At 33.9% G+C, this 26,400-nt stretch overlaps 1 protein-coding gene across 2 annotated transcripts in view; it reads right to left on the bottom strand.

Annotated features, from left to right (window-relative positions):
- Nucleotides 1-26,400, bottom strand: part of TMTC2 (transmembrane O-mannosyltransferase targeting cadherins 2) — a 381,491-nt gene that overhangs the window by 151,950 nt on the left and 203,141 nt on the right. For both annotated transcript variants that reach the window (XM_081310136.1, XM_081310135.1), the window contains one exon: nucleotides 12,470-12,584. In XM_081310136.1, coding sequence (XP_081166262.1) covers nucleotides 12,470-12,584 — 115 coding nt within the window. The remainder of the gene's footprint in view (nucleotides 1-12,469; nucleotides 12,585-26,400) is intronic.

Below are 26,400 nucleotides of genomic sequence, written 5' to 3'. Positions count from 1 at the left end.
AGACTTGACACTGAAGTTTATGAGGATATATGCCAAATCCAGTCTACATCAGCATGTATAAAACTGTCAACATCTCTGGGAGGAAATTTCACTATTCTTAGGCTTTGTGTATAGTGTTTTCAAAGTCACATATGATGGGAAAAGCTGTTGAATCAGTCAACATGGAGAATCATCTAACTGATCAGGGATAGTAATACAAACTAGGAAAGGAGTAAATCACATGGGTAAAATGGGCAGGAGTCGACAAATACGGACAGTGTGTGGAAATGGAATTAACAAATTTAAACTTTATTGACTTATGTTCATTAGATTATTCATTAATCAACTCATTGAGTCATTAGATTATTAATATGTACACAGTTTAACTCATTGGTTTACAAATTATTTTATTAACATGCACAGAGCTTAAATCCCTGTGCCTAGCATTGTGCCTAAGTACTGGGGGTAAAATGGTACCTAAGTATCATTGGTCTTAAAGAGACCACAGTATAATTAAGGGGAAAAACATCACAAATTCAAATATGATCCAGATTAATTAGAGTCAAGTACTAGTTGCTTGGTGAGACTCAGAATGAGTACCTATCTTGCAACTCTAAGAGTTCAAGAGGTATCCAGAAATTTCCCTCATCTTGAGAAAGGATTAGCTTGGAAAAAGGGTGGAGAGTGGAGCAAGAGGTCAGAAAGGGAGAGAAAGGGGGAGAATACTACACACAGAACAAATTATATATTCAGAGGCCTTCAAGAGAATAAGAGTAGGCACATTTGGGGAAATTCCAAAGAAAGAAAACCTTCAACTAAAAATTAGATATATCATAGAACATTCACAACAAAAACTTGGAATCACACAAATTTAGAAAAAGTAGAATCCAGATAATTGGGAATAACTACTTAAGAATGTAATGAGGGTGGGGGGAAGAGGGACCCAACTCACATTAGCAAAATTTTCATACACACACACATACACACAAACCCAAATAAATCAACTTCAAATATGCAAGACCTTTGTGAACAAAATTATATATTTTTTACCTTTATTTTATTTATTTATTTTTATGTGGTGCTAAGGATCGAACCCAGAGCCTCATATGTGGTAGGTGAGCACTCGACCATTGAGTAACAACGCCAGCCCCCCAAATTATAACATTTTAAACAAGAAAATTTGTAAACTGTGAGAAATGTACAAATAAATGTATCAGGAAGGGAAAACTTAAAGAGTATAAAACAATATTAATTCACCTCTCTATAGTATAGAAAGTTGTTTCAACCAATCAAAACCCCAACTAGACATTTAATGCAATTTTAAAGTCTCTGATCAAAGATAAAACACACAATAATAATCAAGAATTATAGGAAACAAATTACAGTAATGGGAAACTTACCTTTTAAAACAAATTTACTAGAGGTTATAGCAAATAAAACAATTTGTTCTTGGCATAGGTTACCAATAAGTTAGAATAGAGTACAAAGAATAATATTCTATATACCTAAGAATTTACTCTAGGTGATAAATAACTGTTCAGCAAAGTATGATGGAAGTATTGGTTTTTGTGAGAAAAAAAATTATACCTTAACACAAATATAATAGATCCTGGTGAATTAGTGACCAAAATAGAAATTAAGAGAAATTCTAAAAATATCCCCCAAATATATAATTGTTTAACATTAGGCTAAAATAATCTTCATAGAGACAAAATATATTGAGGCTTTAAATACAAGGACAACTATATTTTTCTGTATATATAAAGTTATGCACAATAAAGGTTATAAAAAAGCAAAAATACATGTAAAACTTAGAAGAAAAATATAAGCAAAACAGATGTCTGTGTATATACATAAACAGAGAATTATACTTTCAACAATGCAAATAAATAAGAAAAAAGTCCACCCAAAAGAAAACTAGGAAAGAAATATGAACAGTTAATTCCCAAGAAAATTACTAAGAGCCAATAAACACGAAATTAGTTAACTCCACTTGGGAAATGAAAAAATGAAGCAACACAGTTTTGAAATCATCTCATTGGGTATTCATTAAGGCTGTCAATGTCAAATCTCCAATATAAACAACTTAATATTAATCAGAAGGGGAATGAGTGTACAAATTGTGACACATCTACACACATAAGTCAGTATTGATCAATATATGAGGGGAAAAACTAAGAAGTGTGTACCTATAACGAAATGTATAAATGCTTACCAATAACATATAAGGCATATACTAGTGGGAGAGAAAAGGATACATGGAATTCAATAATAGGATCTCCGATATTTTACTCTATGTCCTCCATAACTATTTGAATGGTTCCCAAGATGATATTCCTGCATTAATTGTGTAATGAACATTATCAAACAAATCAAAATGAAAGTCCGATAGTAAGGGCTAGCCTTGTTCATGCCATATGAACACTCTAGTACCTGCAATTATCCCCACCTCATTGTGGGAAGAAGTAAAGGGCCAGTTGAGTTGCTCACCCAACGCACTAGCTGACCTCAAATCAATGGGGTCACAACAAAAATCTTTCAGTCCCTTCACTTCAGGTCAAACACACCAAGCACATCTGGGTACACCTGGGAGATCACAGGAATTCTCTATTCTGGAAGAGCAATCTGCTTATTTGGCATCCCCTGGACACCTCCCACTCCTTTGTCACCTCCCTATCCCGATGAAACTTGGCAGGAAAACCCATTCCAAACTGTAGGTCTCTGGCCAACTGTGACTTCTCCTTACCTTTCCTTAAGTTCTTACTTTCTCATAGACAAATCTCTGCTTTTGAACTCTAGGCCAGGTAGTCCCACCAATTGAATTCTTCAATCTATGACCCTCCCAACCTCTCAAAAATTCTCAAAATTTGTCCCTGAATTTACAAATAAATCCCTCATACCCTCAGTAGGATTGGATCTATGATAACAACTTGACACACTACCTTTCTCACCTTGCTGAATCCCACTAAATGACCTCTCCCTAAGACAGATTTCTGGGCATCATGAGATATAAACCACTGAAATATGTATAAAAATGTTAGCTTCTTTTATTTATTTATTTAATTGTTACTGGGTATTGAACCCCGGGGCACTGAATCACATCCCCAAGCCCTTTTTTATTTATTATTATTATTTTATTTAGAGACAGGGTCTTGCTGAGTTCCTTAGGCACTCTCTAAGTAGTTGCTGAGGCTGGCTTTGAACTTGCAATTCTCCTGCCCCAGCCTTCTGAGTCACTAGGATTATAGACATGTGCCACCATGCCCAGGCTTTTTTTTTGCCTGCCTCTTTTCTCTGCCTTCCCATTAAAAACTAATATCTCAATTAAACCCATCAGGGAGGCGTGATTGGTTAAATTGTGCACTCTCCCCTCAGAAAATTAAAAAAAAAAAAAAGATATGCTTATGTCCTAATCCCCATGACATTAGGATGCAACCTTACTTGGAAACAGAGTTATTACCGTTGTAATTAGTTACATGGATGAGCCGCTATGCCAGCAGGATGAGCATCCTGTAAGATGGCGGCGACGGGAAAGACAAGAGACACAAAGAAGGAAAACAATGTGATAACACAGGCAGAAACTGAAGTTCCGCAGCTGCACACCAAGCAATGTCAAAAATCTCAGCAAACCACTAGAAAGGGCAGTGAAGGATTCCCCTAAAGACTTCAGAAGAGGATGGTCCTGCTGACACCTTTTTAAACTTCTTGCATTCTGATTTGGGAGACAATAATTATCTATAGTTTTAAGCCACCCAATTTGGGACACTTTGTTATGACGATCTCAACAAAACTAATACAGAAACCAACCCTAACACAAGCTAGACTGTGGAACCAACCCAGATGCCCTTCAATAGATGAATGGATAAAAAAAATGTGGCATCTATACACAATGGAGTACTATGCAGCAATAAAAAATGACAAAATCATAGAATTTTCAGGGAAATGGATGGCATTAGAGCAGATTATGCTTAGTGAAGCTAGCCAAACCCTAAAAAACAGATACCAAATGTCTTCTTTGATATAATGAGAGCAAGTATGAACAGAGCAGGGAGGAAGAGTAGGAAGAAAAGAGTAACATTAAACAGAGACTTGAGATGGGAGGGAAAGGGAGAGAAAAGGGAAATTGCATGGAAATGAAGGGAGACACTCATTGCTAAACAAAATTACATATAAGAGGTTGTGAGGGGAATGGGAAAATAAACAAAGAGAGAAATGAATTACAGTAGATGGGGTAGAGAGAGAAGATGGGAGGGGAGGGGAGGGGGGATAGTAGGGGATAGGAAAGGTAGCAGAATACAACAATTACTATTAGTGCATTATGTAAAATTGTGGATGTGTAACTGACGTGATTCTGCAATCTGCATTTGGGGTAAAATTGGGAGTTCATAACCCACTTCAATCTAATGTATGAAATATAATATGTCAAGAGCTTTGTAATGTTGTGAACAACCAATAAAAAAAATGTAAAAAAAAATAAAAATAAATAAAAATAAAAAAAATGTGGCACACATACACAATGGAATTTTACTCAGCATTAAAAAAGAAAAAAAAAAACATGGCATTTGCAGGTAAAAGTATGGTGTTGAAGAAGAAAATGCTAAGTGAAGTCAGCCAATCCCAAAAAATCAAATGCCGAATATTTTCTCTGATATAAGGAGGTTGACTCATAGTGAGGTAGGGAGGGAGAACATGGGAGGAATAGATGAATTCTAGATAGGGAAGAGGGGTGGGGGGCAAAGGGAAGGGACAGGGGATTAGCAAGGAAGGTGGAATGTGATGGACATTATTATACAAAGTACATGTATGAAGACTTGAATTGAGTGTCAAAATACTTTATATACAAACAGAGATACAAAAATTGTGGTATATATGTGTATTAAGAATTGTAATGCATCGGGCTGGGGATGTGGCTTAAGCGGTAGCGCGCTTGCCTGGCATGCGTGCAGCCCGGGTTCGATCCTCAGCACCACATACAAACAAAGATGTTGTGTCCGCCAAGAACTAAAAAATAAACAATAAATATTAAAAAATTCAAAAAAAAAAAAAGAAACCGAAAGAAAATGATGCAGTAGTTATCTGATTCAAGAAAGTTCTTTACAAGAATTGTTTAGTGACTGATCAAAATATATAATTTAAAGAAGGTAGTTCTCTAATATCCATTACCAGGATCTTTTCTACTCTAGTGTGGATTCCGTAACTCATTTATGAAATCAACAATTATAGTTAGAAGTCCAACCTGTATGAGGGACACAAGAAAGAAAAAAAAGCCACTATTATAAGCAGAATACTAATGAAAAAGATTGCAGCACTTCCACATTAAACATAGAATTGCTGCTAACTTTCACTGGATATTCTTTACTACGTTTGAGAAATATTTATTCACTCCTAGTTTATTTATTTATAAGAATTGCTTTCTAAGGAGTTCCTGATTGAATGCCTTCCTGGCATATCTAGAGTTGATCATATTTTTTTATCTTCTGACTTTTTAAATTAAGTGTATAATAATCAGATTGCCATATCAAACATTCCACCATAAACTGTAGCCAAAATCCCATCTGACAGTGGTGTTTTAATCTTTAATACATTGCTGCATCTACCATATTAATTGAAGACATATCTGCATTTGTATTTGTAAGTGTCACCAGCCTGTTATGGGTTCTGTTTCCTTCTTTCTTGTTGAATTTTCTTTTGGGTTTGTTGTCCTTTTGCTTATGTGTGTATGAAATTTAGTCAATATTTTGCTTTCGGTTCACTCTAGCTTCATAAAAACAAGTGAAAGGTGTAATAAGTGCAGGAATTATCTCTTCACTAAAGATTTGACAGAAGTCACTTCCCAAACACCTTAACTTTGTTTGTTGATGAGAAAACTCTGACAGTTTTCATATTTATCCAAGGATTTTGATTGATATTGCCTGTTTCCTCTTGGGTCCATATTGATCACTTACATTTTCCCAAAAATGCACGTATATTACATGTTTTTCATATATATATTATTGTTTTTTCAAGCTTACACGTATCTACTTGTAACCCATTTCTCATTCTAAATATTGTGTAAGATTTTTTATTCTGTGGCTGAACTTTCAGAGGACAAGTTCTCATATTTATGCATTATTTCCCTCTGTGTCTCCAAATTCAAAGCCGTTAATACTTTCATTTTTACTTCCCTTAAATTTATAGGCTTATTTTTGTTCTCCTTTTCTAGCATCTCATACTGGATATTTATTTAGATTCTTACAACACAGAACAAAAAGGAAAACTAATGGTAGCTAAATTTCCATTATCTACAGAAATGATCCCTACATTATGTAAGATAATCAACAATTGATTATACAGCATAAAATTTATTATCCACATTCTGAAATATAATGCCCAGTGAAATATTCAATGTTTGATTGAACTACCTGTTTAAGTATCATTTGGAAGAGGCTGACTGAGAAAAATCCATAACAGCAATAAAAAAACATCAAGTATTTTTTTTTAGCAGGAAAATCAATTATCTTTCAGACAGTGGTGAGTAGTACAGTTAAAAGGTCGAAAGTCAACTATGTATTTACAAAATTTGACAGTGTAAATCATTCAGCAATGGCTCATCTGCTTTGTCTCTAAAAACTTATTATGCTTGAAAAGAAAAACCAACATCAGAACACAGATCCATTAAAACTGGTCTTAATGTCTTCTGTAAAGTATTAAATTTTAATAAATTTGAAAATGTAAATAAGCTGTGTTAAAAAATGCATGATATTTAGTGCTATTAAGAGCATAATTAAGGATTAATTTATTGATACTAAGAAGTTAATCCTGGAGCACATTACCACTAAGCAGTGTTTTGGTTTTCATTTGTTTGTTTTTGTTTTGTTTTTGAGACAAACAAACCAAAAGACAAAATTGTATATTTTTTATGTTCTTGCTAAGTTCCTGAGAGTCTCATTAAGTTTCACAGGCTGACCTCAAACTTTCAGTTTTCCTGCCTCAGCCTTCTAAATTGCCAAAATTATAGGTGTACAGCACTGCAACTGGCAATAACTGTTTTAAATTAAACATGATATGACATTGTCTAGAAGCATAGGTAAAAGGATATCAAAATGTTACAATTAATGGGTACAGAAAATTAAAAATGCTTTCTGGCTGAGTGAGGTGGTGCATGCCTATAATCCCAGCAGCTGAGGCAGGGGGAGCACAAATTCAAAGCCAGTCTTAGTAAATTAGTAAGGCCCTGTCTCAAAATAAAAAGGGCTGGGAATGTGGCTAAGTGGGTAAGCACCCCTGGGTTCAATTCCTGTCCCTGGTACACCCCCCCACACACAAAAAAAAGCTTTCTAGAAACAGGTGTGGTGGCACATGCCTGTAATCCTAGCAATTTGGGAGGCTGAAGCAGGTGGATCTCAAGTTTAAGGCCAGCCTCAGTGTATTAAGCAGGGCCCTTAGCAATTTCATAAGATTCTCTTTCAAAATAAAAAATAAAAAGGACTAGGGATATCCCTCAGTGGTTAAGTGTCCCTGAATTCAAACCCTGGTAACAAAAGAAAACAAAAAAAATTTTTTTCTGTAGCACTTTTTTCTTTAAAACAATGCAGTTATGCATTCCATTGACAATCTAGTTGATTAAACAAAGTAACTATTATAAAAATTTAATATGTAGTATTATAGTAGATTGAAAGTCAAATATTTTCTTTCTACATTTAAAAGTCATTTGAAATAAACACACACACACACACACACACACACTTTTTTTTTTTAATTGAAACATACATCATGAAGAGTTTGGATATTTTGTTTTGTTGTCTTCTGTTCTGTTTTTGTGATACCAGGGATTAAATACAGGGATACTCTACCACCAAGTTTCATTTCCAGCCCTTTTTACTAATTTTTAAATCTTCAGACAGGATCTCACTAAATTATTCATACTATCCTCAAACTTATGGTCCTCCTCAAGTAACTGAGCAAAGGGACTTACAGTCATGTGCCACTGTGCCTTGCTTATTGAGGTTTCTGCTCATTTGAGAAGAAATACAAGTTTTTGCATGGGTAGAGAATCAGAGCATCTTAGGTTTAAACAATGGTCCCTATACACACTATTTGTGTGACCTTATACAAAGTAACTCTGAACCTTGGCTTCCTCATTATGTAGGCTTCATTAGAAATCAAACTGGGATACCATGGAAAGAATTAAGAAGAGTATTGGGCACAATACTCTAGTATTAACTAGTATTAACACAACTAGTTAATGCCATTAAAGCAATTGCCAGGCAGGCCACAGAAGTGCACACTTATAATTTCAGTGACTTGGAAGGCTGAGGCAGGAGGATCACACATTGGAGGCCAGCCTAGGCAACTATGCAAGACTCAAGATTAAAAAATAAAGAGGACTAGAAACGTAGCTCAGTTGCAGATCACCCCTGGGCTCAATTACTAGTACCAAGTAAATAAATAAATTGCTATCAAAGGAACAAAAAAATTTAAAATTATTCCAGTATTATATAAATAGGGATTACAATCCTTTGTATGCACCTCTCAGATATAATCTGATATCATTTCTAACAACAACAAAAAACTTTCCTCAAATTATTATCATCCTGTAAAAGATTATAAAATTTCCACACTGCTTACTTGTTTTCCAAATCACCTGTATTTTCCTTCCTCCTCACCTAAAATGTTCAGAAATACTTAATAAGAAGTGCTAATGATATCTTTAAAATAGAAACATAAAAACAAAATATAGGAATCAATCCGAGGATCATCTCTGACCTAGAATTCCCCTGTCTGGCCAGTCATGGGGTGCCTCGTTTTAATGATCATACCGCTTTAAAGTGAAATGATGGCACATGCCTTCAGATTATTTTTCCCATAAAGATTTCTTATAATATAAAACTTTTACAATAATTTTCAAAGCAAATAGGCTTATGAATACTAAATATCTTCCAAAATTCTAGGTTACTGATCAAAATTAAGATATAACAGAAACTAGGATTCCAAAAAGCTTCTAAATTTCATTAAGAAATATAAGTATTTTGTACCAATTACTATAAGTATGTTTATCAGTTTCAAGCTGCTTTCACAAAACATCTTTAGGAGACATAAGTGTAAATGATCATAAGAAAAGTAAGTAATGTTTCATATAGCCACAAAGGAGAATTATCAGGTTAAGTTTACTAGAATGACTGAGCAATGCAAATTCATTTTAGGAATTGAAACAGAACATAGAATAATTTCTGTACATCAAATTATGTAATGGAAATAGCATGTACATCTTAAAAGCAAAACTGTTAATTTGTTTAATAATTTCTATACTGTCTACCAATATAAACAAAAAAGAAAAAAATTGTTCCAAGGAACATATAATACCAAACTTATTAATATTAGAAGTTATAGAAGATTTATCTTTGTTCATTTTATTAATATTTGATTTAAAAATCATGGAATCAGACATACATTGGAAGATAAAAACTGAGTATCAGAATTCTGTCAACCATATAGGTTACATAACTCAATACTTCTGAATTACTGCTAACAGTTTTTCAGGGAAATTTAAGCATCTTCTATTTAAGCTGACAATTATGTGTGACTTAGAAACCTATTATATTGGAAAAAAATACATTAGAACTATATGTGGCCCTAATGACACATTCCATTGACTATAATTAAGGGGGTAAAATTGATCATGTTAGTAACTATTTCTTCATCAAGTATTTTTCAGTAGGGATTGGGTAACAGTATCCATATGCTTTCATAGTTTATATAGAGATCCATGAGGTTGTCAGATGAAGATTTTAAGTTACATATGAAGTGGGATTATCTAATGGAATAAACTTATGATTGTAGTAAAGAAGAAATATGGATGAACTAGGCATGGTGGTAAATGCCTGTAATCCCAGAGACTTGGGGGGCTGAGGCAAGAGGAACACAAGTTCAAGTCCAACCTGGAGAACTTAACAAGACGTTGTCTCAAAATATAAATAGATAGATAGATAGATAGATAGATAGATAGATAGATAGATAGATAGATAGATAAAGGAGGGTTGGAGATGCAGATGAGTGGGATGGTCCTTTCCTAGCATGTAGTAGGCCTTCGGTTCAAGTCCTACCACGAGAGAAAGAAAGAAATCTATTATATTGGAAAAAATATATTAGAACTATATGTGGCCCTAATGACACATTCCATTGACTACAATTAAGGGGGTAAAATTGATCATGTTAGTAACTATTTCTTCGAAAGAAAGAAAGAAAGAAAGAAAGAAAGAAAGAAAGAAAGAAAGAAAGAAAGAAAGAAAGAAAGGAGCAAGCATAAATCTGAATAAACAGAAATCATTTTCCTTTAACCTCCTACACAATAGGTACCACCCACAGGTAGGTAATTTTTTAACCAGTGGTTGTTGGGGCTGAGGATGTCAGAGCACTAACCATTCATGTACCAAACTCTGGGTTCCATCCCCAGCATTCCCAATTTATTTTATTTTATTTTTAAGTTAACCTGTGACTGTGGATAAGAGAGAGAAAACCAAGTTCAATAAAAAGGTGTTGATTTTCACCTTTCTTTTTTTTTTTCCCTGAAAGTGTATGGAGAATAGATATCAGAAAACTGATACTCAATATTGCAAAGCAAGAGACACTTTGATATCACTTTAAGATTAAAAAAACTGTTCCTATATAAAGAACATGTGTGTAAGTGTAGTAAACTGATATGGGCCTTTGTCATGGTATAATAGTTATTAATCAACACATGAGTGTCTGTAGGCAGGAGCCTAATTTGATATTTTCATTCGAATACTTCAGGAAAGAGGATGGTAATAAATCTGGTGATGCATGAAACACAGCTGAGTGGGTGGAAGGGATGATGCAAAATGGAAAGAGTTTGCTCTGTGTGAAGGAATTTCAGGTAGCAAAGGAAAAAATTAAACAGTGTGAAATAAAGCACAAAGCACATCTGCTAACTTAATTCACACAATCAGCCCACCATCAGAGAGTAGAAATTTAAAGACAGGGTAAATGTATGAACAGAAAATGAAATGAACCATTCCTTCTGCCTTCCCTCAAATAACTAGAACTTTTCCTATTTGGACTTTATTTATTTATTTATTTATTTAATTTCAGTACTTTTAGAGTTAACCAGTATGAAAGATTAGGTAGCCAGAGTATAAATACCTATCAAAAATTAAAGTTTACAAATTTTTTGATACTGTCAATATTACGTTGAGTTCATTAAACACAAGTGGGTAGACATCTGTTCTGCCCATACCAACTCTGAAAAGCTCTCAAAGGTTTCTCTCAGTCCCTCCCACACTGCCCAGTGTTTCATGCAAGAGAACATTCAGGACCCCAGGAGAGTCACTCAGAGAATTTTTGCAGGATGAATACAGACCCCAAAACAAACAAACAAAGTTATCTTCTCTTCCAAGACTGAGAAGAATCAGGAGGTAACACAAATAAAGGTGCAGAAGCCCCCTTCTCATCCCTACAGACAGAGCAGCACAGAGAATGGAACAAAGCCAGACAAAACCAGAGCCACAAAACTGGGGCAAATTCCCAGAACATCATCAAGCACTGGGACTTAACCGTGCCTGCATCTAGACAACCCCAAGAGTTCCCAGTTATGGGAGTTCATAAATTCTCTTTTGTGTCTAAGCAAGTTTAAGCTAGATTTCTATTACAAACAAACAAAATGTTCTCATAAAGATAAGAGGCCAAACAAGGACTTCAGTTTAGTTTGGATTTACCAGCTCAAACTTCTGAATAGCTCCTAGGACCTTCAGTCAAACAACAACAACAACAACAAATTAATCATAGGGATATTTCTAATTCAATGTACAGATATTCTAAATTACTCCATTATCCAAATCTTGCTGATAATCATGAGTACCTTCAACGACCAAAAAAAAAAAAAAAAAAAAAAGAAGAAGAAGAAGATGAGGATGAGGAAGAGGAAAAAGAACCACCATTACCAACCACAACCATGTTCTTTTTCATTAACTCTCTGGCTAAGCAAACATTCTATATATACTTTGACATGAGCAATTTCTTAACGATGAAGAAAGCCATCATTATTAATAACCTGTGACTGTGGATGAGAGAGAGAAAACCAAGTTCAATAAGAAGGTGTTGATTTTCACCTTGCTTTTTTTTTTTTTTTTTTTTTTTTGGTACAAGTATCAAACACAAAGACTTATTTTATGAGCCCTAATACCCATCTCAGTATTAAGGGAACAAACTCTGTGAAAAACTATAAGCATTTAAACCAACTCTTAGGTTATAATATGGTATACTACTTCAAAAAACCTCAGCCATAATACATCAATACTCATGAATACAGATGATGTGACTCCCAACAAAGAAATCACAAATACTATCCATCTATGAGTCTCAGAGGCATGATTAATGAAAAGACTATTTCAGAAAAACAGCTATCACCATCTCTGTTTCCAGCAGTTAAATCAATAGTCCCTCTCACCACAGGTTTCAAAAATGAACCCAATCAGAGAAAGCGAGTCATACTCACAAATTATAAAGCATGTCAGCCATGTTGCTGCGGTAGTACAAAGCATTTCTATAGGCGCTTTCAGCTTCAGAAATTTTGCTCTGACTCTTCAGAACATTTCCAAGGTTACCCCATGCTGGCAAGAAGAAAAAGAAGCATTCAGGCTAAGCGTCAATCCAATTACACATAACATAATATCAGGCCATCAGGAAGTACTACGGGGAGATAAAACATTTTAAGAAGTAAAATTTATTTCCCTTATACTCTAACATTTCACCAAGCCAGGAGATTAAATGTAATCAAAGCTTAAAAATAATTAAAGCAATTATTATGTCTCAAAGCTGATATACATATACAGTTCATCATAAGGCCAACAACAATGTTATCTTAAGATCACCTACAAAGACTTCATGCTCTTTCAAGTTTCCGTAGGGGTCTTCATGGTCTGAAAGTACTGTATACTTATTGGGCTAGAAACGGTAAGAAATCATCTTAAAATAAACAAAGATTTCATTCTAGTATGAAAAAACTGATAAATGCCATAAAAGATCTAAAGATGAAAAGCAAAAAAATCTAAACAAGATCAAAGTTAGAAAGATACTCAATAGGCATCAGAACATATCAGTAAAACATTACCCTTCTTAAAACAGTGAAGTATATATGGTCTGTTCAGATATAATGTTTCTTTATACCCTTCCAACAAATGAGTTCACTGTAGGGAAAAATCTTTCCCCACACGTAATCATGTTGAAAATCATTTGTTTTCTGTGTGCCCTTAATTTTCTCCCCATCTAATTATAGTTTCTCAATACTAAAAGTCATTTCTCCCCTCAAGGAGATGGGTATTGATTCTTGAAAATAAACTCTTCCCCCATTGGGAAGATGAAGACAAGAAGAAAAATTTATGTGTATCAAAATTTATTTGATACACTATGCCTGAATAACGAAAGGGTATCACTTTTTAATGCATTTTAAAAGTGTAGAATCTTTTAGGATCAGAATTGCCTGCATGCCTATAATTTAATACACCAGCACCATGGTTCACTCATCTGGAAAATGGGTTCATAGTGACTCATTGGCTTCGTGATGGGAATTAAATTAGTCAATATACAGTAAGATGTTTCAGACAATGCCTGAACCATGGTAAATGATAAATATTTGCTATTATCATTAATGTTATAATGATTGATGCTCTGCAATTTAAAATTATAGAGCACTGATGATAGAAATAATACTAAATGTAATGTGATTTTTGTCTTTATGTATTTATATTATCTGCAGAGAATACTAATCTTTCATATTTGGTAAGTTATGCTTCTGATGGAAAACAAGAAAGGCACTGAACTGATCATTATCCAACATCGAACAATGTCACACACCATGCCACACTTGATATATGTCATCTCACGAAGCTTTCTACAGAGTCCTGTACATAAAGCTAATGCCTGTCCTGCGGGTGAGGAAGCAGACTCAGAGGCACTGAAGAATTTGCCAAGTTGATCCTGAGGTATTACAGCAGAAATTCCAACCCAAGGCTCACTATTTCCAAATTTACTCTACGCTACATCTGACATTCTTATACCATGATTTGTCTTTTATTGCAAACTGACATTCACACCTTAGGGATGAGGCCTTGAAATGATGAATCCATAGAAAATCATATACTCAAATGGAAAGGTAAATCCACACATAGAGGATTGCAAGTTTAAGGACAGTCTCACCAACTTACCAAGGCCTTCAGCACTTAGCAAGACCCTTTCTCAAAATTAAAAAATAAAAAATGAGTTGGAGATGTAACTCAGTAGTAGAGCACCTCTGGATTCCATCCACAATCAATCAATCTCTCCCTCTCTCTCTCTCTCTCTCTCTCTCTCTCTCTCTCTCTCTCTCTCTCACACACACACACACACACACACACACACACACACACGTAAAGCAATTTAAAATATTGTCCAGTTGAACTACTAAATCCATAACAGGAAGTTAAAATATAGCAAACACAATAGTAAAATGTTATAATTATCTTCAAACTTAACAGGTGTAACACTACATGGATTTTATATATACTAGCTTTCCCCCAACAAATTAATAAAGCATGGCTCTACGGAAACTTCTGATACCTAGGTAGTTTCCAATCCACTTCATCCCTCCACAAAGTTCTGCTTTGATTGTGGGATTAGCAAATGAAAATTGATTTGCATTGAAATTACTCCAGAGAAATTTATCCAAATATTAATTTAAGCAAAAAGAAAACATTATATTAATACCACCCCACCCAAACCACAGACTTAAAATACAGATGCAGGAAAAATATAGCAATGATTTGCTTTGAATATTTTAGGTCATATGTCCAAAGGAGCAAATTGATCTATTCTATATGTGTATCTTAATTAATCTTAAGTAATGCTCTTGGTAGTAGTCAACATGAATACAGCTATATTTAGAAATGTTCACTCCTTTGGTTGTATTCATTTATTCATTCACAAATGTAATCATTAAATAATACTTGTTAATACATTTTTTGGTGGCCAGAAACTTTATTAGGGCTTGTGCATATAATACTGAAACCAAATAATCAAGCTCTTACCTACTTGGAGCCTATGATAAAAGGAAGAGGAGTGGAGGGGGTGAAGAAGACAGGATGCGTACAATAAGATGAATGAAAGAACTTCTGGGAGTGGTAAGAATTATAAATAATAAAGCAAAGTTAAGTGATAAGGCTAATTTAGATATGAATATCACCTGACCAAAGTCAAAATCCTGCAACTGGACACATGTGAGACCTTAGGATTCTCCATGGTATAACGTTCATGTTCTCGTTCTCTCTCTCTCTATCTCTGTCTCTGTCTCTCTCTCTCTCGCCCCCCCCACCTTTGCTCCCTCTCATCTGTTGTGTGTGTGTGTGTGCGTGTGTGCAAGAAACAATTCTGCTGATTTATTTTACTTCCTGTGCTTTTGCTTTAGTAGTAGGGCATTGATACACAAGATTTTATCATGTTCAAATCAAAATCAAAATTCCTTTTCAAAATCTTTTCTTCCATAGGTAACTTTTCCCCAATGTTGTGTTTATCAAAACACATTTTAAAAACATTAAAGAGTTGCCAAACTTAAAACTAAAACTGTCTCATGATTTTTTTTTGTTTTGTTTTTGGAGGGAAAATTTCAGTTAGCGTTTCCAGACTTACAAATATAAATGTGATTGATATTTTTCATCAATGCTACCAATGAATGCCAACATAAAGTAGAGCTCACTTATGCATAAAGCTATCCCAGAGAATATGACCAGAAATAAAAAATACTATTAACTGTCATCTAAATAGCAATTATTTTCATGGACACTATTTATTTTTTATATTCCAATGATAAAATAAAATATCACACTTGAACTGAAAAACCATCTCAATTCCAGCTAATTTTAACATATTTTATATATTAAATGTTAAAGTATAAAACATAAAACATGAACCATAACTGCCTATGTGATGATTCTACTTCTAAATAATTCACCTGCCAATTACTCAGTGTGCCTTTTTCACATCGTGTCCATTTTTAAATCTAACTAGACTCATTACTTGAAAATATCCAAGCCAAACCTCTAAGATACAGAGAAATATTCCAAGTTTCATAGACGGGACAATTTTACACTATGAAAACATTGGTTTTGTGTAAATTAACATATAAATATCATGTAATATTTTAGCATTGTTTATTAAGGGACTTGAAGAATGTATCCTAACCATACACAAAAGAGAAAAATACAACTGGACTTTTAGTGCTGTTTTCACCAAATACAAAGGTAAATTCCAGATACTCACAAAGTTAAACGTGAAAAGGTAAAGCTAAGAGAAGACTATGTAGGGGAATATCTTCGTGGAATGGAAAAAGACTCCTTAAGAGGACTCCAAGCAAAACTCAAAAGGTAAAAAACTGATGAATTTGAAGACTTCAAAATGAAGTGCTCCTATAACTTTGCCACTTCAAAGTTAAAAACACACAATTCACTCAGAGAATGTACTTCAAATATTTAAAAAGAGAAAGTACTCTATTTAAAAAGTAAAAGGTATTCCTACAAGCGACAAGAAACAGGTAAGAAATCCACTAGGAAGAAAATGAGCAAAAAGAATAAACTAGAAACTACAAAAAAAGGAAACCAGATAAGCACCATGCGTTTAAACTAACATAATAGCACAAAATTTCTTATTAACTCAGCAAAATGCAAAGTACAATAGCAAGATATCTTTTATACACAGCTTGGCAAAAAATGACTAGGTGAAGCCAAGAACTGACGAGGATGTAGGAGAATCAACCAGAGCACTGTGGTTGGCAGTGTGACTTGGAACAGCCTGTCCCTTATGCTACCTGGAACCTCCACTTTCATATGCCATCCAAGAGTACTCAGTCAAATCACAAACGAAACTAAGTCAAAGATAAGCTGGGACCAGCAATATGCCACTCAGAATTCTCACCTATGAGAACATGTAAGATAGTGTTTATTTCAGGTGTCTTCGTGTTGGCTGACAGTAGGAAATAATCAGTGTATCCATCCTTGGGAGTACAATATGCAGTCTACTTCATGAATTGTTATGAGAACCAACAAAGAGCATATAAATACTGTAATATGACTGCATGTAAAAGCCTACTAACAAAACCTAATGTATTGTGACATAATTACATTTATAATTATTGTTAAAAATTAACACCCTAAATATCAGTGCATATTTTGTTAAGTGTACATTGTAAATCCAAGAATACAAATCCAAATGCATTAGAACAGTTGCCTATGATGCAAAGGTAAAATGAAGTTAGATACAGAGATAAAAGAGAGATGAATAAAAGAGAAAACTTGGCAGGGATCACCCTAAAAATTGACCATGAACCAAGAATATAATTAATCTAACCCCTTACCTGGGATCTAGGGGGGAAAAGTGGGGAAGGAAAGGGGGAGGAGGGGGAGGAAATGAGAGGTAGAAATGGAAAATTAAAGTCATACTTCACATTCTTTTAAAATAGAGATGGAATTATACTATATCCTACTTAAGAAATAAAGAGCTTTAACATCAAACTTTTTCTTATACCAAGATAATTCAAAACAGATGTATAGGATTATTTTCAAATTTCCACTTTCATACTTATACACTGGACCACCTGAACATAAAGACTTGCATTTTCATTAATATTTATTATGTTATATCTTTTGCACTTAAGTCCATACATTTTATCGATGTGATAATTCCATGCAATGGATTTTCAGAGGTATAGTTTGATTGGAATAAAATGCTTAAAATTCTTCCCCCTCAAATTGTGATAAAGCCTAAAATGGTTATCAGTGTTTTAAAAGTCTATATTTTAATAAAGTATGGATGAATACCATACAGTTTCCGAATACTCAGAGTTCACATCTACTTCTTATTATACAAGTGAATTTTATAAGAAACTGTGCTAATTTAGAGAGGCAACTACCCAATCTTATGGGCCTTCCTTGCCACAGTATGATAACTGAGCAGGGCATGGTGACACAAACTTCTAATCCCAGCAACTAAATCAAAGCCAGCCTCAGCAATTGAGCAAATCCCTAAGCAACTTAGTGAGACCATGCCTCAAAATAAAAAATAAAAAAGGCTGTGGATATGGCTCAGTGGTTAAGCATCCCTGGGTTGAATACCCAGTACTTGAAAAAACAAACAAAAACAAACAATCAAACAAAAAAACACACTGTGATAATTGAAGTGAACAAATAAAGACGAAAAGGAAAAGGGAGAAGAATAAAATGTTATAATAAACTAATAATAGTAGTGCTTATATTTATTTAAAGATTGCTATATACTTGAAAGTGACCTAAACTTATTTAACCTAATAAAAGCATCTGAGATATATTAATATTCCATTTACTGAGGAGAAAACTGAAGATTAGCTCACCAGGTAACAGTTAATGAAAAAGGGGATCCAGATTTGTTCTCAGGTATCTGAAGGTAGAGGTAGAGCCACCTTACCTTCCTAATGTTTAATCTGAACTCAAAATAGAAGAATATATTATAGCACTCAGTATGTTTCCGTATGTAATTTAGGAACTAAAGCACAATATGAAGACAAAATAAAAGTATTCAAATGAGTCATCCTTTCAGAGCTGCTAGGAGTAAATAAAACCTAACCACAACAAAATAAGCTATCTGGTGCCCATATTCAAAATATATTTTCCAGGCCAGAGAAAAGTTTATATCAAAAATATACTGTTTTCCATTTCTTTGAGATTATAATTTTAAAGGTCACATTTTTCCTGTTAACACAATGAAAACAGAACATACTCAACCTACGGTCAACAAACAGCTATTGCTCACAGGTGTCCAACATGCTACAATGATTTTGGTGCTGTGAGGATGTGGGAGAGACAGAACAAGCATTGTTTAATAAATTTAAGACTTCTTTCCTAGGCTAAACATCCACAAGAAAAGTAAGGGAAGGCAAAAAGGCACTTCTACACATAACTAAATAAATCCTAGCAAATGTACTCTGATTAAAAAAAAAAAAAAAACTCATCTATTAAGAAACCAGGAAGTGAAGTAGGAATCACTCATACACTTCAAGAACCCTTCACACAGATATTCAACAACATCTAAAAGGTATCCACTTACTAAGAAACTTGACCTTAATTCACAATGAAAGCTCCTCTTGTACTTTAGTCCACAATCTGCCACGGTCTATTTTATGTTCTTTGAAAAGTAGAGAAACAATTAAATATTCACATCCTGTAAAACTTGTTCCAAAGAGAAAATCAAATATGCAATCCCTCTGGAAATGCTAAGTGATCTGTGTCAATAAGTTCTTCCAATGTTTTCCACAGTCCTTATCCAAAGACATGAAACTTTTTAAGTTTATAGACTAAAATCAAACTTCTATGAAGTAACTATTGCAATTTCACAGCAAAAAATCAATACATGGAAATCTGACCTACATTTCAAGAGTTTTTTATTTTTATATTTAAAATTTGAAGAAATTATGCATATACCATTTATTATAAAAATTATAACAATTTTCTCATGATTTGCCATATAGTACTGCTCTGTGAAAAATCAGCTAAAACATATTGTTTAATATTAATACTTCATTTTTAGCTACTTACTATTCAGGTCTACATGAGTAAACATGCCTCTTTGGGCAGATAAGCATATTCATTTCAGTAGTAAAATAAATAAATACCAAAATATGTAAAGACTCTTATCCTAGACTCTTGCTTTTAGCTATAATTTATCTTAGAATGTTAATCTTTTATCTTTAATCCTGCTATCAAATTCTTAACTAGTATGTAAAGATCTGCCAAAATTGAAGTATTTAATTGCATAAATAAGAAGATAAATCCTAAAGTTCACTTTCCTTAACTTTGAGTTACTTATAAAGAATCAGAATGCTATTTCCAAAAAGGGTAAAAATTCACATTTTGCCAGGAACCTGTGTCAGGCATGCTGCAAAAGATATTGAATAACTAATTTATTTGTGCTAATATATCTAATAAAAATTACTTCTATTCCAATTAAAGACCAATTTTAGGTTAAATTTTGTATATATACATATAGTCTTAATGAATTTTTATAGCAGTATCTTACCACCCCCTTAGTACTAGAGGAGGAACGATGCCTCAGAGAAGCAAAGTGAGACTCAAAAAACATTTAAACAAACTGAAAGACAGGCTTGTGTCTCTCTGTCTACCGCCCTTGGTTTCAAGCACTATGGAGTACATGCTCCACCAATGGTCTTGCCAAAACTATAATTCAAATAAATTAATTTTAATATAAAGGTTAATTGTGCTAAATTTTCCCAGTCTCAATGGAGAGGGAAAAAGGAAAGCAAAGGAAACTGGTTACAGTGTGCAATAAGAGTTCTAGTTGAAAAAATAAGTGGAAGAAGTGGCTATGATTTAAAGATCAGGTATCATTGATAACAGAACACCTATTCTATAATCGTGTATATAATGCTAATTTAAAATGTTACAATCCCAGTGGCTTGGGAGGCTGAGACAAGAGGATGGAGAGTTCAAAGCCAGCCTCAGCAAAAGCAAGGTGCTAAGCAACTCAGTGAGACCCTATCTCTAAATAACATACACACAAAAAATAGGGCTGGAGATATGGCTTAGTGGTTGATTGGCCCCAAATTCAATCCCTAGTGACCCCCCTAAAAAAAAAAGTAAGGAGGAAAAGAGCCACTTCACTACATGGAATTTACGATGAACATAACAGAGACAGAGAGAGTTATCTCTGTGTGTTTAATCAGAACACTTTTTTACTCCATCTATTAATAAAAACTCTGATGGGGGTGGTCAACATGTGTAGTCTAGGCTTTATACTAATTATCTGATAATCACTTCAGATTATTCCAGGGAAATAGGAGCCCTTCTAAGCCTACAGGAATTTGTTTTCCCTAAAGCAATTATACCTTGGATTGTCACAAAAAAGAATATCATGTTAAATAGGTAAATAAGAGTTCTAGTTGAAAAAAATAAGTGGAAGAAGTGGCTATGATTTAAAGATCAGGTATCATTGATACCAGAACACATATTCTATAATCATTTATGTAATTCTAATTTAAAATGTTACAATATGAAGTTATTCTCTTGTTTTTGCTATCTTTGATTACTTCAAATGGACCCAAAATTAAATTTATTCCTGGTGAAGAAGACAGCATTAAAATTCAAAAGATAAAATAGAGTATTTCAATAACAACACTGTTCCCATCTTGACAACATGGTTTCTTAATAAAACATCTACATGCATATTGTGATATTCATATGTATAATCTATATCATTGCTTTAATATATCTAGGGGGTCTTCCTCAGCATTTCCCCATCTACAAAGTCTGCTATATTTCTAACTTTGACTATGAACCACCTCTACACCCACAGCCAGATCTGCTACCAGTACCACTTAGAGTAATTGATACATGGTTTGGCCTGTATTTGCCTTCATTCATTGACGTTTCATCTATGTACAATTTTTCCCTGGGCCTGTCCATCAAAACATACCTGCTCTATCCCTATGAGCAATGTACTCTCTGTAAAGTTTTTGATGAAGTAGCCCTAGTAATATATATATATAGTTAATATAACTGCCTTTTTAAATATAATGACTGGCCAAGGGGCAAGAATTTGGGAGCACCGAGATTGAGGATCACCTCAACTCATGCAAAGAACCCCCACCTCCAGCCCTGCTTTTTTTTTTTTTTTTTGGCTAATCACCCATAAAAAAAGTAGTTAAAAAAACATTTGGTGAATATATACAAATCCATAAATATTGATCCTATTTTATAATATCCATACCAATACAGGAAAGGCCTTTTAGAAATTCCTTATATATAGCTGATCTCACAATCCATGAAAGTAATTCACCTAGTACCTACAAATTGATGGTAAATTCTAAAGAGTATTTGAGTTTTCTCTGAGTGAGTTCATATTTGAAACAGAAGTATTTCAAAGGAGCCCTTATAGTTTGCCTCTATGATATTGGGGATCATTTGAGTTTGGTTCAGGTCTAAAAGATGAAGAACCTATAGAAAGGCCATGATTTCCAGGATAATTGTATTATGATTTCTAAACTACTCCAGAGAGAAAAAGGGACATCCAATTTATCCCGAATTTCCATTTGTTATTTTATAATCCAATGTCCCATAGATTACTTTATCTCACAGTGGATCCTGCCATTACTTGGGCGAGTCCCTGCCACCTAGGCCCCAGGTTAGTTTTCTACCATGTGCCACTAAAGAAACTTTGATGCAGAAACATTAGATAAAAGGTCCAAAACCTGAGTTTAGTACTAGTCTTGCCACCAACTAGATTTGGGTATACTCAAGTAAAATTTGGGTATACTTAATCATTATTTTCATTAGCAATAGTAAAAGCAATAATTTGGTAAATATATAATGTGGGCCAAATCCTGGGCTAAATATACTACCTATACTAAATACCATCTTGTGGGATAGTATATACTACCTATACTATCCCACAAGATGGTATTTATGTACTCACTACATCAACGATCAATCTCAGGTTCAGAGAGTTTGTGATGATATAGTATGAGGAAAATAAAAGGTATTACTAATGAAGTATTACCCTTTTGTTTTTCAGTAAGCATCCTGACTCTGCTCATTTCTCATCTGTCAAATGGATGTAATGATGCCTTGCTTAAACTAAACTCCATGTTCACTGGGATTAAATTAGATAATAGACCTCTAACACTGAGAAGTCCACTACTATATAAAAGATGTATCTCATGAATAGATTATTATACATAAAAAGCATAATCAGTGAGATATACAATTTTATAATGTACCACATCTATTCGGTATTTTGGGGCACGTTACTGAGAATTACATTGTCAACTAAACCCATGCCAACAAAACCATAAACTAAAGCAATATTAAATGTACTCTAGAAACCAATTTTAAAACTGAAAATAAACCTAATTTTTAAAGGTCTGCTTCTAAGACACAAGTATAGTGCATCTTAGTACTCTACCCTGTGTTAATTTTCATATACTAATTTTTGGCAGTAACTGTGAACAACTCAGGAGCTACTGTTAAACAGTGCAAAAGTGGAGCTGATTCTAGAGAAAAGGGGATTATAAAAGAAATAACAAGCAGAAATCTATATTTCAAGAATTAAATATGTATGTTAAGGAGAAAAATACAAGTTTGGATTAGAATAATATTTATAAATAACTACATTATGAGATTTCTAAAAAAATGTCAAATATCTTTACTGTAAGCATAAATCTTGGGCAACAATTATTTTAAAGGTTGCCTTCTGTACTTTGAGCTATTAACAATTGAAAAAAGGGAGGTTAATTTTCTTTGGCTTCTTTGGTGATACAGGATCAGAGTTTCAAAAATTCTTGAAAGACACAACAGCAAATACTTGAAAATAAGGCATTTTTACATGAATTGAAAATTGTAATATTAAAATGAGGAAGGATGTTACCTACTTAACAGTCTTAAATATAAAACTCAGAAATTTCTGCTTCCGGGCAGCAAAAGAAAGATAGTATGTACATGACTAAGTAAGATAAATAGGAAAAACTCAGGAACTGTGTCAACGTAAGAGGGGTCAATGTACCAAAATCATATTATTACATCACGGCTCACTCTTCTGTAGCTGCAGTCTTAACTAGATTAAGTCCTAACAGGGAATATCCAAAGGCCATAAAAGTATCTTTTTCCCCCACCAAAAACATCGACTGGATACATAGTTCTATTATTAATTAATAATACTAACTAACTGTGTGATCTTAGAAATTTAAGTCCATATATTCCATCCATTGAGCCTTAAATAATGTTGTTATTCAGAAAATTTACAAGTCAAGATGACTAAAATCCACGAGAAGCCACATTTTCCTACCAAATATTCAGAACTGGGATTAGGATATACTTCATTAAGTTTTTCCTTTCTACTTGAAACCTCAAAAATAAATTTATACTCCAAGCTCAAGTTCAGAATGAGCTGAGAATGAGAAACAGCCACACTAAAGTATGACAGTCCTCTGACCAAAGCACTATACAGCCTTCTTATGCTGGAGCTGTATCACAGAAAGCAGAGGTATAGCACTTGAAATGCTTCAGTGACTGCATCAACTGCCTTCGATGTATCTCAAAATCATTGTCCTAAAGAGTAACAACAGGATATTTTTAAGTCCTGTATTGTTCCTTCCAAATAATAGCATTTCGAGAGCAAAAGTATTCTTAAATATATCACTGTGATTGGCAATAAGAAAAATGCAGAATACATGGGTTTGTACAAAATCAGTAATTAATATGCTAATGTTTTCATTATACAAGCCCAGAAACTCATTTCTACTTTAAATTTATTTTCAATATATACATAAATATGGACAATCTATTCAATCTCAGCCACTAAAGTGAACGTGACTTGAAGTCTTCCTTAGAAAATATTCAGATGATTCCAAAACCGATGAAGTATTTGCAATACTGAAAACTACTAAAGCTTATTTATAAAGCTCAAGGAGATTAAGTCAATGGATAAAGCAGAAAACATCAAAACATCTTGCTCTTGTAGTCTTTGTTGGTGGTCTCATAATCTACACGTTTGAGCAATTTATTCTTATCCCAAGGAAGGAAAAGTAGTGCCAGAAAAAAAAAATTAGACCATCTCTTCTTATTACACAAACTTTAACTTCCAATATACAGTGCCCCCAACATCCTAAGAAAGTAAATTTCCTCTTCATTCTATGCAACTTACAAAGAAATGTCTTCAGTTGTCACCTCACTCACTTGTTGCTGTCAAAACCTGATTCTCAGGTGACTTTCTGATTAACTAACTAACCCAGTTCTCTCTCCCTACACTTAAATTTTCTAGACAGAAATTGCTCAAAGGTTGAATGTACCTTCTTATGGATTAGAAATTAGGTGTCCTTGCAAAACTCCTTTGTTAATGCAGGAATGTTTGGAGGTGAAAAGATAAGGTTATAAACTAACCTTATGAGGGACCTAATGAGTCCCTCCAAATTTGAATGGACTAAGTGGGTGATAACTCCAAGCAGGTAGAGTATGCTCACTGATGGTGTGCCTCTGGATTTATATTTTGTTCCTGGTGCCTCTTCTCTCTTCTCCAGGCCCAGAGCAAGGGACTCAGGAGACCATGGACCATGGATTATGCCTCCAGAACTATGAACTTAAACTTTTCTACCTCTAAGTTGTTTGGTCAGGCATGTTGGACAGCAATGAAATACTGACTAGCACACATAAATATAATGCTTCTAAAAAGATAATAATGCTGATATTTTAATATAATACCCAATGTTGTTTTGCACAAAGGTACTAAATTATTCTATTTAAAATGGCTGAATGATTGTTCAGTGCCCCCAACATCATAATAGTAATGGCAGATAATAGTAATGGAAATTATATTCCTTACAAATAAGCCTATCATATAGCCATGCTCTCAAGAAGGTGTGCGTGTGTATGTTCAAGTGCATGTGTTTCTTTATTATTTCACCAAATCTGCATATGGTTTACTTACTTGGAAAATAGTATTATTCCTTAATATAAAAATTTTGTATGTTTGAAAATTATTTAATTTTTAGTAATCACAAACATTCATGTTCCTGTTAGAACCCCTTGAATGTTAACCTTCATACTTTTAAAATTATACAAAAGTTTAGAACTGATATACAAAGCTAGAAAGATGTGTATATGCATAAGGATAAAAATTCTCTTAACAGAATTAAACATAAACATGCCTCCACATCCAACCTATTTCAACCAGAATATCTCAGTTCCTCCATAATCCCTCAATATTTACCTGTAATTTTCTTTTAAATCCACTATCACAATAGACTTGTGTGTGTGTGTGTGTGTGTGTGTGTGTATATGTGTGTGTGTGTGTGTGTGTGAGAGAGAGAGAGAAAGAGAGAGAGAGAGGCGCAGGAATGGGGGTGGGCTGAAACAAAATAAAGTCATCTTGGAAACCGGCTCTGTGACATTATCTGTCGTTTTACATTACAATAAGAAATGAACATATTTTACCCTTCTGTGCTTTATAGGAGTCCAATACTTGTAATTTCCTTTTGCATACACTAGTACTCATATTCGTACATTTTTGCTTGCTGTAGCAGCTTTGTTTTGTTTTGTTGGAAGATTAAAATTTCAAAAGAGCTGCTATGATCCACAACAAACAACTCCATTCTCAAATACTACTCCTAACACAACTAGCCATTCCTTAATACAAGCCAGGTTTGATGTCCAGAGAATAGATCCTTCCACAGAAACTACAAAAATGCTACATAGAAAAATATTTTACTCTTTTTGAACAAAAGCATTAATTAGTAGAAAAGCAGGAGCAATCCTGAAGTCTATAAACTACATGTGAGTGGGAATCTAGAAAGATTAAACAGACTCTGGAGTTGCCATTCACCTACATGTACCTGTAAGTCATGGTGAGCTAGGGTTTGGGCTG

The sequence above is a fragment of the Spermophilus citellus genome (genome assembly GCF_964194105.1).
Source record: "Spermophilus citellus genome assembly, chromosome: 10".
NCBI lineage: Eukaryota > Metazoa > Chordata > Mammalia > Rodentia > Sciuridae > Spermophilus > Spermophilus citellus.
The sequence above is the reverse complement of the archived record's forward strand: the minus strand, read 5'-3'. Positions and strand labels throughout refer to the sequence as shown.